We start from the raw sequence: 17,123 nt of genomic DNA on the forward strand, positions 1-17,123 counted from the left end.
ATCTTTGCACTCTACAAATCTGCAAACGAGCCAGTAAAGCCTGGTACTTTCAGATGGTGCATATCTGTGCACTAACTTCCAGCTGCCTTTATCCCTTCTCCTATATTTCTCTCTCTCTGGAAGTGTCATGTGTTTGCCTTGGGGGAAACAACCAGCATCTTCTCCCTGAAATGATTTATGGTCTCACATAAATAAATGTGTCCTCTTTACGTTCCCCTCTCCCCTGCCTGCCCCACTTCCAATCCTTAGAGGTCATGTTTTCCAGGATGAAACGAGGAGGGTTGGAAACTATTTTTTATAATGACCTCTGAGTTTCTCATGTAATTTCATGACTTCAGGAGCTGCGCCTTGAAGCAAATATCAATATTGCCAGATTTGCAATAAAGTGATGAAAACTGTCGGGCCAGTCCTGGCGACTGCCTTCTTCAAAAGGAGGTTGAATTTTGGAGAAGGGATACAAAGAGCCCTAGTTGGAGGGCTGTAGAAGAGTGACATGGGGGAGAGACAAGAGGAGCTCTGCCTGCTGAGGAGAAAGAAGATTGAAAGGTGATTTGATTACAGGGTGAGAGGACCTTCCCGAGGAGAAAATACCAGGTACCAAAAAGCCCTTTATCTAGAACAAGCAAACTGAAAGCAGGCCCCCTTGAATGAGAAATTCAGCATAAACTTTTAACGACAAAGGGGAAAACCAGTGGACTATGCTCCCCTGGGAAAGACATGGACTTCCCATCTCTTGGTGTTTTCAGATCAAGACTGGAGGCCTCAGCCAAACAGTTACTGGCATAAGTGGGTGAAATGTGATGTCCCATGCGCCAAACAAGAAGGTCTGAGGATCCCCTCTGCCCTTAAACTCTGGGAAACTATGAGACTTGTAGTGTGGGCCAGGCCTCTTACGACGCAGTGTCTTCATCGTCATTCCATTCATACCATCTGCACGATTGCGGCTCGTTAACAGCCACAGATATTGTGAACGCCATAACATGTAGGGTTTTAAAACCATGTATGTGGGTCCAGATCCTTAGCTATCACCCACCAGTGGGGTGATTTATAAGTTTTGATGAAGCAGCAGCTACGTTTGGAGTTTCAAGAGAAATAAATACACGGGCTATTTCCAGCAGGGAGATGCGGAGGTTCCAATGAAAACCAACTTTCTGAGCGACACGTCTGGGGAAAGCTGGCCAAGGAAGCTGCAGGAGATGTCATGCCACGGGCAAACAGCTTCATATTTTTATTGCAGATGGATGACTAATTTGCTTGCATCTGTGCACTTTGCTCCCCGAGGAATCTCTGCCCTTCTGGGTCACATCCAAGCCCTGCTGAAGTCAATGAAAAAGCCCCGTTTGCATAACCCAGGCGCTGCGTTCTCCCAGATTCGACATACGTCACACGGCGCTGAGCTGCCCGGTGGCTACCCCTTGTGCCCTTATCGCAAGTCTTGTGATTTCTGGTTGCTTTCTTAAAGTTCCCATTACCGGAATTGAGAGAGAGGTCACAAGAATCTCAGCTGCTATTTAAAAGTAAAAGCAAGGTCCAAGCCGGGATCGTGGCAAAGAAAAGGTGCGGCGACGTCAGGCAAGTGCACCCTTGGAGAGCCAGAAAGAAGGCCAATAAAAAGTGCAATGTTGCTCTCGCTCCTTCTGGGCTGTCACACTACACTATCACCCTTGCATTACCTTACTCTTCTCTCCCCCATTTAATTTCATGACTACCAACTCCTCGGCCTCCAGAATCATGCCTCTTTTTGTGCATCTGAGGCTGATTTGATTAGAGATGGGTTTCCCCAAGCACCTAAGTGAGCCCAGAGCTGGTGAGCAGCACTGGGGCATGCCCTCCTAAATTAGCTAGGCAATGCTGGCAGCTCTTTTGCAGGCAATACCTGCCTGTCAAGCCCAGAAGATTTTTCTTCCAGGCTGAGAGAAGCCAGGCGTTTGAAAGAAAACATTTGCCTTTCCTCATAGAGAGCCGTCATGCATTTTAGGCACTATCAATGCCCTGGAGGGTGGATCTATTCACTCATTCGGAAATCACCTCCCTCGGAAAATTTTGGGGGAGAAAGTGGCAAGTTTAACAGCCTCTGCTTTGTAGCCTCTTCTGAAGAAAAGGCCCCAGGCCTCCTGCGGGATGCTGCACTGCTCTGCTCTGCTCTGCAGCTAAGGAGAGCATGAAAAAAGCGCTGGGCTGGGCTGGGCTGGGGCTGGCTTGTGCACTTGGCCCCGGGGAGGGGCTTGCCTGCTCTGACTCTGGCTGGCAGCATTATAGCTCAAGCATTGGCTCACTTCAGCACGGGGAGGGAGCAGCTCCGGCTGAATGCACTGCAGCCCACAGCGTATCAGCTCGGAAAGCAGGGGGGCGAGGGGGGAAGAGAAGAGGCTGCTCTCCCGGGCTGGCAGTCGGACACGGCTGCGCTGGGCTTCAGGTGAGTGCTGCGGGGGGCTGTCATGTTCCTGCGGCAGCTCCTGAAACTTTGGGAAGTGGCGTGCGTGCGAACCTGTGCCTGGCAGTGCCAGCTAGCGCATGACAGTGCATGAGACAGGAGCCCAGAGTTGGGGAAGAGCCCAAGAAGTTAGAGCCGGGACTCCTGGGTTCTCCCCCAGCTCCCGGAGTGGGGTCTAATGGGTTACAGGGGAGGGGGAGCGCTGGGAATTAGGACTCCTGGGTTTGAATGCTGGCTCTGGGAGTGAAGGGCAGGGGACTGGGAGTAGAGAACTAACACTGCTGAATTTTCCCCCCTGCTCTTGGAGGGGAATGGAGGGTTATGATGAGAGCAGGGGGCTGGGAGCCAGGACTCCCGGGTGCTATCCCCAGGTCTGGGTGGGGACAAACGTCTGGTGAGTCAGCGCTTGGACTCTGGCAGTCAGGACTCCTCAGCTCTGGGGAAGGGTGGGGGTCTGCAGGTGGGAACAGCAGACTGGGGACCCGGACTTCTCTTCCAGGCTCTGCAGTGATTCACTCTCTTATCTTGTGGGGGGGGTTGACTGTCTGCCTGCCTCAATTTCCCTATTTGCAAAATGGGGGTAATTCCTTTCCCAGCCATGTGAGCATAAGGCATAACTGCAGAATGCTTGCGAGCTGCTTTCTGAGCCTAGATAAAAAGCAAAGTATTCTCTCTTTCTCTTTCTCTCTCCCAGCCAGAAAAGAAGCCTATTTTTCTGCAGTGGTAACTGGTAGCTTTCCCCTTCTCTAGGCCTATGGGCTTGGTATTGAAATGCAGTTCTACCCAACTTTGTCTCATCCTGTGTATTTGCAGCCAAGGCTGGATTACCACAGTGTTTGTTTTGGGGGAATAAAATCCCAAATCAGTAGAGTTTAGTGAAGTAAGCTCATCACTTTTACTGCTTGGCATGAGAGGGGCGAGGAAAAAGACACTAAATCTCATCCATTTGAAATCGGGTTCTGATTCTTTAAAGACCAAACTCTGCCTTTGTAAATTTAGAGTTGTGTCAGGGTATCAGTTGCTCTTCTATAAAAAGCTCTGATTGGCTTTCTATGTATGTCATTTTTAACACCTATGTTACATGTCAATGATCAGCATTAAAAGTAGCAGCTGTGAAGTTTCTATCTATCTTTAGATTAGATTGAGTAAATTGAGATCCTTGAAATTGATACCGCATGCTAAAGGGTTGGATTCTCATTAATGCTGGTGTTTGAGGCCTCTTGAGAGAGCACAAAAGGGCTTTGGGGCAAATGAGAACTAAGCTTGATGGATCTGAAAGAAGTGATGTAGTCTGGATGCCCCTGGGAAGTCAGGCAGATACTCCTCTTAAAAGTTTTTATCTCAGCGTAGGAACAGAGAAGTGGTCAGTGCCCAGTCCTGCCATCAGTGCTGCTTGGTTCCAGCAGTTTCATTGGAAGACGTAAGAAACCCCAGAGTAGATACGGAATAGCTTGCTCCAGGGGAGAAATTCCCAGGGGTTAAGAGGTTTGCTCATATCTTCTTAATGGATATCAGCAGGATGCTGATGCTAAGTGTAGTATGACCATTAGTTGGATGCTAGTAGCATCAAAAGAGCTCTGGTCAAATTGAGCCCCCTGTTGTGAACACTAGAGCCAGACAGGAAGTGAGTAAGGGTCCCTGCCCTGAACAGCTTTCTATCTAAATAGATGGGATGGGCAAAAGGCAAAGGGGGGGATTGAGGCACAGAAAGGTAAAGTGTTATCCACGATCACCTTGCTGTTTAGGAGCAGGCACAGAACCCAGGTGTCCAAATGCCCAGTTCGCTGCCCCAACCACTATGGGACACACTACTACTTATTAGCATGTTTTTTAGTTCATATACATGTTAATGGGTTTCCCCGAATTGGAGTCTGGTTATCTCCCTACGTCCTTTTCAGAGTTCCCCTTTCTACTCTTGAATGTCTCTTTCCTCCCCACTGTGGATGACCTCAACATCCTCATCATCCAGCGGACTGAGAAAGCAGGCTCCAGTGCGCTCCAGCGGCAGCGGTGTGCTGTAATTTGGCCAGCAGGAGGTGCCGGCAGTGGGGCCTGTTGGCGTCCAAAGCTTGCATGACCTGCCAAGAGCTTCTGCGGGCCTTATGGCATGGCAGTCAGTCCTTCTGCGCTATCCTAATTCTTTGCCATGTCTAGTTCTAGCAATCCTGATTCATGGAAGGTTTTTTCTTCACTTCTGAATCCTTGTCTCAGTAGATCTAGCTTTCCCCACAGGAGATCACAGTGGGCTTGGTTTTCCTTCTACACCTGGGCACATTTTATTTTTTTTTTTAATTTCGTCAAAGTTTCACTCTGCTTACCAAGCAAAATCTCAAGCACTGAGCCTTGCAAGCTTCATAGTTGGGGTCTGGATTAAACCCGATGCTGAGGGTTGGCCTGGCCTGGCTTCATTGGTGGGTTAAGGTGGTGTTTTGTGGTATCTTTCCAACGAGGAACCTGCGTTGCTGTGTGTACTGTAGTTTCCTTCTGGAACGTCCATGTGCTTTTCATTGCCTGGTTCGTCTGTGGTCTTGACCAGCTCAGTATCAACTGTGAGGCGACACGCTAGGGAGCTGAGGACACTTAGGAAGAGACTTAGTGGACTATGAGATGGGCAGTGGCCAGCTGGGAGGTTGAAGTCTTGGGCCCTTTGAAGAGAGATTGCTTTTGGAACTGTTTTGCCGAAGAGCTTTGCTCTGTTTTGTGTGGCGAGAAGAATGCTTTTGGGAGGGGAGGGTTCAGCCACTGGATTGGCACATTGTGAACAGGGCGTGGTGCTTGATGGGTCAGGGGATTGGCATTACTCTGCCTATAGTTAAATCTGAGGGTGTATTTCTTACATGCTACTCTGAACACCGAACAGGTTCCTAGTTCATACACAGCGAGGGAGAGTTATGTTTCTCCCTCCTCTTATGTGAATATTCAGAGGACTGAAAAGGTGAAGCTCCTTTTTCAGAGAATCAGTGACAGATACAGCCACCTAGTGGACAACGGGAGAACCAGAGGGATCCCAGACGAAGAAAGACCCCTTCTCTGGCTCCCAGACTCTTTGGGTCAAAGTATCCAAGGCCTTGTCCATCTTACAAAAGTTTGCTAGCAGAGCTATGTCAACCAGGGGCCTGGAGATATCATGCCCCAGAACAGCTGTAGCTATCAGCGATGGTAGCAGCCCCACAGTGTGGACAAGGCCAGAAAAAAAGTCAGCACATGGCATCCTATTCCTTTAAAAACAAAAAAGAAAGGGCAGGGTGGGGTGGTGGTTGGGGGTTGCTTTTTATTATAAGGCCTTGACCACATGAAGAATTTAGTCATGGGTACAAACCTGTAGTGTATTGATGTGTAGCACAAATTGTACCAGTGCAGTTCATTGGATTCTAGGAAAGTTGGGCTGAAAGGGGCCTCACAAGGTCACATTTAATTCAGCCCCCTGCTCAGGGCAGGATCCTTCCTGAGCCATCCTGGTCAAGCGTCTGTCCAACCTGCTCTTGAAAATCTCCATGGATGGAGACTTCACAGCTTCTCTAGGCAATCTGGTCTGATGCTTGACCACCTTCAGACGCAGTTGCTCCTCATCTCCAACCTTAATTTGCTTTGCTGCTGCTTGAGGCCATTGCTCCTAGTCCTGTCCCCTACAGCCACAGAGGAAAGGCCATCTCCATCCCCTCTATTATCATCCTTCAGGTATTTGAAGACTGTGATCAAATCCTCCTTCAGTCTTCTCTTCTCCAAACCTTTGCTCTTTCACCCTTTCCCCAACATAAGTCACGTTCTTGTGTAGAGTGTCTGTGCGAGGGGAGAGGGTCTTCATTGTGTCATGCTATGGACACAAACTGTAAGTGCTCTTTAGTGGTGATGTTGTTTTCATTTACTTTGCTGCTTTCACTACTGTAAATGAGGATTCAAGAAGGGGGCATTTAATGGAGAATCCTGGCCTATGAATTTGGACGGGTGGCTAAAATCCCAGTCCTGGTTCTATCGTACCTCCATTGCTTTTGCTTATCCATGGCTGTGTTTTTCATCAAGTTTTTCTAACATAAGCAAGATCCTAAGGCCTAAATCTTAGCAGCTAAAGGATGGGGGCCTCATCCTTCATGGTTTTGTATCACCTGGAGAAACGTAACCCCACGAAGAGAGTAAATTGTTGCTACCATGTGCTGTGGATCACTTCTACGTTACTCTTCTCTGCCTTGGCAATTCCACTGAAGCCTGGCTGGTGTAGAAGTGGAGAAATGTCATGGTACATCTGTGTCTCTGTGAGTGGGTGGAAGTATTTACCAACTATGCACAGGTATAAATTCAAACATGAAATAGGAAAGGAGGTCAAATGGGTCTAGGCCTAAAAAGCAATGAAATGGGATGCGGAAGACCAGAGTTCTTTGCTGCTGGTCCAGCAGGCAACCATGGCTAGATCACTTTCCCTGCTCTGTGCTTTATTTTCCCCATCTGTAAAATGGGCATCATAATACTGACCTATGTAAAGCCCTGTGAGTTTTGCTGTTGAAAAGTGCACTGCAAAAGCTTGGGGAAGCTTAGCTTTTGCAAAATGGAGCCACTTAAGAGACAAATCCAGAATGCTTGTTTGAATTCCTGCATTCATAAATGAGTATTCCCTTCCCGCCTCTGCAGTGCAAGCACTGCAGTATGTACTGCTGAATCGATCTCTCCATAGTGCACCCGTCATCATGGTAACAAAGGTCAAGATCCTGGGATATGATGGAGAATATTATGACATGTACTGTAAGCACTTTGAGGGCAAAGACTAGCTTTCATTTTTGTATTTGTACAGCGCCTGGCACGATGGGATCCTTGCCCATAACTAAGTCTCCTAGATGCAACCACCGTGGCATAATTGGGTACAGCCTCATATACCCTGTGCTATACTAGTGGCCCCATTTTAAGGAAGGATATTACAGGTGCGTAGTGGGCTTGAAGGACACGGACTAGAATGATTAAGGGCACTGGAAAAGCCCTGAAAAAAAGAGAGAGTTTGAAGACTGGGCTTGTTTACCATGGGAAGGAGGCCAGTAAGAAAGGATATACTAAACATCTATGAAATACTGAAGGGTCTGGAGGAGATAGAGGGGGATCTCTAGTTCTCCACATCTCGTAACGCAAGAAAGAGGGGATATTCGATGTAATAAAAGATGATGAGCTCTGAACAGATCTTTCGAAAAACTTTTTTTTGCTGTAGAGCGTAGAACTACTTGTGCCACGGGAAGTTGGTGAAGCTAGCAGTGTAGCAAGATTCAGGAAAATCATGAGAATACTTGGAATCATAACTGTTTCAGTCAAAACATTTTGGGACATTCAGAAAATTTAGAACCTTAAACTTTGAGGGTTTAAACCCATCTCCAGCTATCAGAGATTAAGAAAGGCCCAAACTGAGGTGGAGATGGGGGATAGGTTTTTATCACTTCTTCTGATTTGTTCTTAAACTAATCATAGAGTAGTTAATTATTGGAATAGATTGACCTAGAGCAGTGGTACAATCACAGCTCTTGGAGGTTTTCAAGACCAGATGAGATAAATATCTCTCAGGAATGGTTTAGTTGTAGTGGATCCTGCCTTACAGGTCCTGTCTAGCTTATTCTGTATGCTTCTTTGATACCAGACTAGATAGGCCTAGATATGCTCCAACCTGGACATTCTTCAGCTCCTGTGAGCTCTGTGGGGATCCAGGGATCTGCTAAGGCAGGACTAGGGTTCACACACGGACAGATATGAAACCAAACTGGTTCTGTTGTGAGGAGAGTAGATCCAGCACACCTCTAGTGAAAAGTCCATGGGATGACATTTCTTTTCATTGTAGTACTATTGAGTGATGTCGACAAAGGCACACGGTGGGGAGGATTTCTGTGGTGCTTCGTGCAGTGCCTTCCACTTGAGGATGTGGAAATATTTTGCTTCCACACTTGGACAGTGCCTCACACAGCGGTTTTCTGACCACAGGATCATTCCTCTTCCACGGTAGCCACAGAAGTCCTGTATTACGCCCCCCGCTTCTCTCTTTCCATTTTCCTCACCCTCAGCGGCACCAACCTTCTGGAGAGCTGGAATTCCCTCCAGGCCCTGCTCCCCACCCAGTTCCAGATGGTCCATCTCAACCTCTTGCTGATCTATGATGCATGAATGAAGCTCCTACTTTTTCCCCTTGTTTTTTTCCAGCTCTCTCTTTCCTTGCAGATGCATGTGAGTATAACCTGGCAGCTCTGGGAAGGAACTGGAGCATGGTCAGGAATGCCTGAGTTCTGTTCCTACCTCTGCTGCTGTCCGGCCCTGTGATCTTAGGCAAATTCCCTTATGCTATGCGTTTTCCCCTCCCATGCATGGCCTGCCTTGTCTAATTAAACCATCAACTCTTTTTGGAAGAGGTGATTAGAAACAACCTGTTCTGAAGACTTTTCTTTCCCCTACTGCCAGAGCCCTAGTGCAATTGAGAACCAGCTTGGTCTTGCACAAAGAAAATTGCTGAGAGCTTCAGCAATGATTTTTGACACACTCAGCATTCCTGTCCCTCAAACAGCTGAAGAGCGGTGTGTCCGAGGCAATCAGGGGCTGCCTTTTGTTTAGGAGTCTGATGGGAGGGGTTGCTGCTGGTCGGCCAGAGCAGGTGCTGAAGGGAGCCGTTAAACTGAACCTCTGGGACTGTGCCAAGAAGGAAGGATATAGAAGGGAAGCTGCCACCCCATCAGCAACAAGCACGAGCAGGACAAGCAGCTATTTTTACAGAGAAATGGGTGTGGCGGGCATTGCAGAGGAATACGCCGTTGTTTGTAATCTTGCACATAATATGCCCTCTCCTGTCACAACCATTACGGAGTCCTAATCTGGAAATGTTAATCTTAGAGAGTGGTGTTTTGAAGGAGCTGGGGGAATTAGGTGTCTAACTCCTCAATTTTCCTTTTGAAATCCCAGCTGAAACAATTGTCAAACAGTGACAAGGAACTCTGGGCTCATTGGAGGGCTTCCTATCTAGTATTGGGATATTATGAATTTCATAATTTTGCTATTTACTTTTCCTACTGTTTTGTTTTTCTCTCACTGGTAAAAGATTCACCCTGCAATTCTTGCCTAACACTTGTTATTAGTATATCTCCCCACAAGTGCTTTAAAAAGGGAACCAGTATCATTCTCCCTGTTTTTTACAGCTGGGGAACCTGAGGTCCCGAGAGGTAATGCGACTAGGCCAAGGTCACCTGGCAAAGCGGTAATAGAGGTGGAATCAATCCCCTCCTCCCCCCCTCTCGAGTCCCACTTCAGTGTCGTATGGAAATCACAGACAATGAGGGTTGAAGGGACCTCAGGAGGTCACATCAAGTCTGACCCCCTGCTCCAAGCAGGACCAGCCCCAACTAGATCAGCCCAGCCAAGTATCTCCACCATTTCCTTGTTAACGCAGCTGCTAACCACAGAGTCCTGCCAATGAAAACTGTAGTAGTCGCAGATCAGGATAGTTTTGCGTTGTCCAGTCCAGTTTCTCTTCCCCTTTCTCCCTGGGGTCAGGACTCATTGAGAGAGCAATGCTTCTGTGTAACCAACCAAGTTCCCTTCAAGTCTGTTTGTTTCTGTGGTGGTTTCTTCCCCAGCTACTGTTGCTAGACTGGTCAGCGGGCAGCACTGTGCATGGCCAGGGGTATCGTGGAAATGTGGTTAGTTACCGAGTTCCGGCAGGTGCACGTGTCGTGGGTATGTTCTGGTCACTTGATTGATGGAGAATATTTCTAATTACTTTTTTGAGAAGGAGAGTTTCAAAAGAAACCTAGAAGTCAGTCGGACACTCTAAAGGTAACCATTCAAAAGATCAGTCTAACCTAATATTAGTACTTTGCCTCTTTCAGCTGAATAAATCCTGGTGACTGACAAGTAGGTTGTTGCCTATGAGAGCTAGTTAGTCTCTAAGGTGTCCCTCTGCCCTATCTTCTGCCTTAGTAAGTGGTGTGATAGGGTGGTTTAGCTGTGGATCCTGAGATGACTAGCCTTCAGGCTGGGGAGTTGAAGATGGCTAGATGTGATGCGACATCACTCTCTTCCATGCCTTATAGACGCATCAATCTTTATTTATTTATTTTTTTTAAGGAAAATGTTTCATGTCCAAAGCCAAATCAGCCAAATTAATTCCAAATCCATGAGTCATTCAAGAACCATATGTGGCCATGCTACCAGCAAGCATCCTCCACCCCTCCTGGGGCTTCAAATGCTTCCAAATTCTTTGGCGGGCGTCCTACATGCAGGCCCAAGCTCGGCGGCTTGGGGTTCGGATGCCCCCGAGTTTCACTTGCCCTCAGCCATACGGCTGCAGGAGCTAGGGAGGAGTCTCCCATTTCCATAAAGTTGGCACATAGCTGAGATCTTCCCAATGGAAGTGAAAGTGGGGGTATGCATTACCTAGGTCAGGAAAGTGGTTGTCCCCTGCCAGTAAGAAAACCACCTTAGTGGTCGTGGTATTTCCCCTGCCAGGTAAGTATATGGATACCTCAGTCCTTGTAGCCGTAGTTTCACTAGCTTGATTAGCTGCCAAGACTCCGAACAGTATGAGGACTTGCTAGGCCTGGCTCTTCTTTTGCTTATGCCCAAGGTAAATCGGGAGGGACACTACTGGGATCAAAGCAGCATGAGCTCAGAATCAGACCCGTTTGCCTTTCATGGCGTCCATCCTCATTTATGACCATGTAAGCTAAGCTAGCCCACAGTTGTAATGGGTCTTGTTTTGGAGATGAGAGAGTGACTCCTTCTATGGGAGGAGATAATTCTTCCCAACAAGCAAGAGAACTGGGTTGTGCCTGGCTCCCAAGGCTCTGCTTGGATGGTGCTGTTATCACAGGCAGAAAAAGAGCTCTTCCAAAAAGTCAGGCTAAGTCTGCAGCCAGCGTCAATCACTGTGGTTCCTTTGACATTTCGTGTGGCTATGCTGACTGGGGGTCTGTCTCCGTGCTTTTTGAAGCAGATAACTTTAAGCTGAGGTGCAAAAAAACCAGTCCATAGATCTGAGCCTTGGTACAGCCAAACAGGCTGCTCCCAGCAACTGCCAAAAACATTAACGATCGAAACTTTACTGTCGGAGAAGCTGTCCCGGGGGGAATACTGCTTAATTCAGAGAGGCGTTTAAAACCAATCCCATCTCCTGCTGCCTCGTGAGTTTTTAACAAAATCTGAGCCTCCCTCTTCTCTGCTAGCAGAGGTTTGTGTATCATATGCCTTTCCCTGTGCGTCTGGCACAAGCAAAGAGTTATTTAAAAATGTGGTTTTGTAGCAATGGTTTTCTTGGCTTCGAAAAGGCAGGCGAAGGCAGACTCCCAGAGCACAACAGGGCTCTTAGCTGGCTATCTTGCCTTTTGTTTTTAAGTGGTCACTAATGGAACATTGTGAACGCGGTTTGCTTTGGAATGATAAGTGACCCTCTTGCAAAATTCATCATAGCTCAGGCTTGTCTCAAAGAGGAAGACTTGGCTTACAGTATCTCAGCTGCTTGGAAGACACTCTGTATATATTTGTGCCTTTCCAAAAAGTGCTATACGGATTGAGCAAGGTTCTTTTTGCCCCCAGTAGTTACGTATTTGACTACAGGTCTGTGGCCAATAGCATTTTAGGTTGTTGTTTGCACTACGGTAGCAACTACAAGCCTCGCCTGAGAACAGGGACCCATTGTGCAACATGTTAAACACGTAGTGAGATGTGGTTCCCTTTTCCAAATAGCTTACCATCTTTGTAGTCAAAGAGCTGTGCATATGTAAGTCTCTTAACTCCTCCAAGGCCAGCATGTCAGTGCCAATGTTTCTATTTTTGATAGCGATGCACAAGGTGAAGAGAGGTTTGGTGGTCATACCAGGGAGTCAGTAGAGGAGCCAAAAAGTCATTCATTCCTGTCTTGTGGCTGTATTGTGCTTTCTTCTTCCCTTACCCCCAAATGTACCAGTAAGGGATGAATAATGCCGTATCCATCTTTCAGACAGGAAGAAGTCTTAGACTTTTATCATTAAGAACCGCTATATTGAGTCAGACTGATGAATTCAGTACACCGCATATTCCTTCACTTTGTTGTGTACCAGGCTAATGGTCTTATCTGGTAAGGTATCTTGGCCTTCCTCCATCACACTTAGGGCTTGTCTTTATGGCAAAATCTTGCTCAAGTTAGTGCACTTGAGTTAATTCATGTGGGAGCTTAAGCTAATTACTCTCAGTGGTTGGATTGAGGCATGAAAGGTTGGTCTTGCTTAAAAAAAATATTTATCCTCACCAGCATAACTATGGGTTATGTTACATTATGCACACTCTCCTAATTTCTTTGCCTCAATTGTGCACTTTGGCAGTGAGTTCCATAGATCAGTCACTGGAAAGCAGAATTCATTCCAAGTACAGTGATGATTTTACAGCTTACCAGTGCTTCTGGAAATGGACTTTCAAATCCTGTAGCACAATTAAAAGTATGACTGACTTAGATCAACACATTTCTAACTTCCCATTTGTTATTAATTTGTTTCACAGGCTGTTTCTCTGGAAGTATTTTGAAGCCCGGGCTTTGGATGAAGAGAGAGATTCATCTGCTGAATTGACACATTTCACTTTCAAGAAAATTCAGAACAGAATTAAGTTTGACTTGTGTGTTTTCCCAGTCTTGACTGACCTCTGACTGATGAGAACATGTTGCTTGCTCTTTGTTAGGCCTTATCACATACAAATCATCTTGGATTTGAAACTTTTATGTCGTTCCAGACTTTTTGTGAGGAGCTTACACTTGTCTTTCAAGAGTTTATCGGCAAATCTTTTTTTTAGGAAAACATCGCAACTGCCTGGAATGAATTACCTGAATTGTTTTGTTGTTGGTAACGTATCCAAGTAATTTTCGAGTGTCTGGAATCAATTCCTTGAGATATTTTGATACAGAGCTTTTCTTCCTAAATGTTCCTGTTCCTTTTCCAAACCTCTTTATTTTTAAATGTTCTGTGCCATCTTCTACAGATTATTTTTTTAAGTGTGTTTCATTAAGAACTAAAAAGCCATCTTCAGCTGAGGAATTACTTTGTTGAACTCTGCCTGGCTTGGCTGCCTCTGAATACCAAAGGCTTTAATAATAGTCAAGATGTCTACTAAAGTCCCAATCTACCTGAAAAGGGGCAGCAGGAAGGGGAAGAAAGAGAAACTCCGAGATATCCTCTCTTCTGATATGATCAGCCCTCCACTGGGGGACTTCAGGCACACGATTCACATAGGGAGCGGGGGAGAGCATGATATGTTTGGAGATATTTCTTTCTTGCAAGGGAAATTCCACCTTCTGCCGAGGACCGAAAGCAACCTAGATGCCGACAAAGATGGCTCCTATGGAGTGTCATTTGAGTTCTCAAGGACTGCTACCATCTCTGGGCATGAGCAACCATTGTCTGAAACCCCTTCGCCCCTCTTAAAGAATGCCATCTCGCTGCCTGTGATTGGAGGCCCGCAGGCTCTTATGCTGCCTTCGACCCAGGCTCCACCCAAACCACCACGGCTGCACCTTGATGACAAAGTTCAACTGGCTCAGCCAGGCAAAGAAGCTGGGGAAGAACTGGTCTCATCCAAGAACGGCAGGACTGCAGAGCCCAACCCCCATTTCTGCCCCACCACTGAGTCGTTCACTATTGCTCAAAATGGGTTTGTTGAAGAGAAAAATGAGGATAAGCCCTTTATGTCCCACGCCGGCTCTTTGCTGTCTCTCCACGTGGATCTGGGGCCATCTATCTTAGAGGACGTCCTTCAGGTGATGGAGAAACACCAAGCTGGTGCATCAATATCGGATTCCAGCAGACAAGAAATCCTGACGTGAAAACTGAGAGGACTTCCCCAGGGGAGGGCTCTAAAATGAAGTTTTGTAAATAAAAATATTTTTTTTCCCCAAGTGGAACATGGATAATTCGGCCAGTCTAAACAAGTGATTTTTATCCAGTCTGGGATCCTGAAAGCATATCTTCACTAATAGGATATTGTTCAGCTTATAGGGATGTGTTACTTAGTCTTCCCAGAGATCTTCATACCGACAGAATGAGATTTTTTTTTTGGGGGGGGGGGGGGGGGGGGGAAAGGTACTTTCTGCAGGCCCTCCAATGCCTCTCAATCCTGAAAACAACTATGGAGTCAATGTAAATTCAGATGCAACTATAAATTGCAAGTTACCAATAAGGACTTTAACTTGACTGACATGATTAAAATGTTAAAAGATGTGCTTTAAAAAAAAAAAAAGTGTCATTTTAAAGGGTTTGTACAGGGTGTGGTGTGACTGGTGGTGTTGTGAAATATCAATGGTTTAATCCCAAAAGACCTTGGTTCAGATGGTGAGCGAGAGACTATTTTTATAGAGAACTTTCTGAAGTAAAAGCTGCAAAGTATGCCATATGGCTGACGCCTATTGTCAAAGCAGAAAAGGCTGTAGGTTGGAATATAACTGCATATACTTAAGAGGATTTCTCATTAGCATTGTAATCAAGATTCACTGTTCACATTCTAGCTGGATAACTCGCCTACAGATGTAGTGTAACAAAAATCAGGTTGATCCGTACTGTTCTAAAGCAGACTATTTTCCATCTGTACTTACTATTTGAAGACGTGACCACTTGGTGTTTTGCAGGTAACTTCAATTGTCAAATAGACTGTTAGCAACTTTATTTTATTTTTGCCTTTTAATTGGATTTTTTTTAAACTGCCAACTTACTAGTAAAACTACTGGGAAAAAAAATCCATTGGCCTTTGATGTTGTTCCTTCTTTCTAAAGAAGATAAGAGTAAAAAGCTGGCGGGCTCTGTGTTTTAACAAAGACATCACTACATGCAATGGCTGAAGGTTGACAGGTTCAACTATATAAGCCCAAAATATTTTAGCAGTGAGGGCAACTGATCACTGGAACAGATGACCAATGAATGTGGTAAAGTCTTCATCCCTTGGTGTCTTTAAATCCAGGCAGGCTGACTAAAAAAGATGTGCTTTCATAGATTTCATAGCCCTTAGAGCTGGAAGGGACATAGGGAGATCATCGGGTCCAGACCCCTGCCCAAAGAGCAGGAAGTCAGCTGGGGTCAGATGATCCTAACAAGATAATCATCCAAACACTTCTTGGACGTGTCCAGAGTAGGTGCTTGTACCACAATTCACACCGTTTAATTTCTGCAGTGAGCCAGTGAGTGAAACTTTCTTCCCGTGTCATGCAGGATGTTAGACTAGCTGACATGGATCCATGCTGCCTTGAAACCTATGGAAATCCAAATTCTGCTGCCATTGGAACGGCAGAAATAACAGAGACAGCATTTGGTTCCTTTGGACCCAACGCATTTGGACGCCCAACGCCCTTCAAAATCTTTTGGGGGTGTATGGCTTATTTTTAATGTGTGAACACCTAGGGAATCCAGTCTATCTATCTTAATATTTATGGATCTCTCTGTGCTGTGCAAAAATGTTCAACCATAGCTTTATGCAGGGTGACTTCAGAAATGCAAGCAGCAATTCTGTTAGTAGCAGTGAGAAATAGAATTGATTAGCCCCTCTGCAGGTCAGCATTAATGTGGCTAAACTGCTGTCTGGTTCCAGAGTGAGTGCAGAGTATTTGCATGCTGTGGACTTGTGTTGCTGTAAATATCTGAGTACCTCATAATCGTTTGATGCATTTTATCCCTGTAATCTCCCTGGAAAGCAGAGAACCTTTTTTGCAGCCAAATGCTAAATGTCTCTAACCTCTGGTATCTGGTTCCTTCTCTGGGAAGGAAAATCATCTCATGCTTGGAGTGGGACTCCTGGGTTTCCTTCCCAGGTCTAGAGGGTGTTATGGTCCACTGTTCAAAACCAGTGAGGGGGTGCAAGGGCCTGTAAGTTGGAACTGGAAGCTGTTCCCAGCTCAACCACTGACATATGGCTTTCAGCAAGTTCTCTGTGCCTCAGTTTCCGTGTCTGCAGAACAGAGATAGACATGCCTTTTGTGTGCTGTGCCAAGGATCTGAAGCTTGTAGTATGTGGAACTCCTATTCGTAAAGGCAATAACTAATTGTTGAAGAATCAGTTGTGAAATTTTTGGCAGCCTTGGTTTTTAGCACTATGGAAATTTCTTATTTCCTTATGCATCCTAAAGTGCAATGACTTTCTGCTTTATTTCCCTGAGCCTTGACTGTTTAATCTTTCTATAGGGGAATAAATAATGACTCATTAAGTTAACAAGCACTCATCTTGTCACTGCACAATTGTCTCGCAGCTCTTGTTTATGCTACCCATCTGTTTCTGTTGGGAGGCTTTGCAAAAGAAGCAACGTGCATGCAATTAAGGTGCCTTATAAGGCAGTGCTGCATGAGAGAGGCAGAAATTTTGGATTAATAAGTATTTTACCAACTTCCTAGCTCTTGGGCTGCAAAGCAGATAAATTGAACCCAGTCTGGAGTCAGTGGCAGCCTGTGGATTTAATTCTAATCTGAATTTAGGTTCATTTTAATTAGTCTAGTTTTAATTCCACTGGGCTAAATTCTTATCTGACGCAAGGTGGTGTAGCTTCCTTGATCTCCATGGAGCTATGCTGAGTAACAGTAGCAGAGGTTCTTTCAGAAAAGTGGCTCCTGACTTATGATCTAGGTCAGCGTTTCTCAACCCATGAGTTGCGACCCAAAAGTGGGTCACGAGACTATATGAAAGGGTTGCAAACAAACTTTAAAAATGGATTCTTCTTTAAAGGAGAACAACATGGGAAACC

General features: G+C 45.8%; 1 protein-coding gene across 1 annotated transcript; it reads left to right on the top strand.

The window, feature by feature from the left end:
* The first annotated feature begins 2,258 nt into the window (after positions 1-2,258).
* Positions 2,259-16,592, top strand: CDC42EP2 (CDC42 effector protein 2). Its single transcript, XM_006264970.4, has 2 exons — positions 2,259-2,416; positions 12,914-16,592. Exon 2 carries the CDS (start codon positions 13,509-13,511, stop codon positions 14,226-14,228), a length of 720 nt encoding a protein of 239 aa, XP_006265032.1. The 5' UTR covers positions 2,259-2,416; positions 12,914-13,508; the 3' UTR covers positions 14,229-16,592.
* The last annotated feature ends 531 nt before the right edge of the window (positions 16,593-17,123 follow it).

The sequence above is a fragment of the Alligator mississippiensis genome, chromosome 15 (assembly GCF_030867095.1).
Source record: "Alligator mississippiensis isolate rAllMis1 chromosome 15, rAllMis1, whole genome shotgun sequence".
NCBI classification, from domain to species: domain Eukaryota; kingdom Metazoa; phylum Chordata; order Crocodylia; family Alligatoridae; genus Alligator; species Alligator mississippiensis.

Coding starts and splice junctions, on each gene's coding strand:
- CDC42EP2 (XM_006264970.4), top strand. CDS start 13,509: ATGTCTACTAAAGTCCCAATCTACCTGAAAAGGGGCAGCAGGAAGGGG.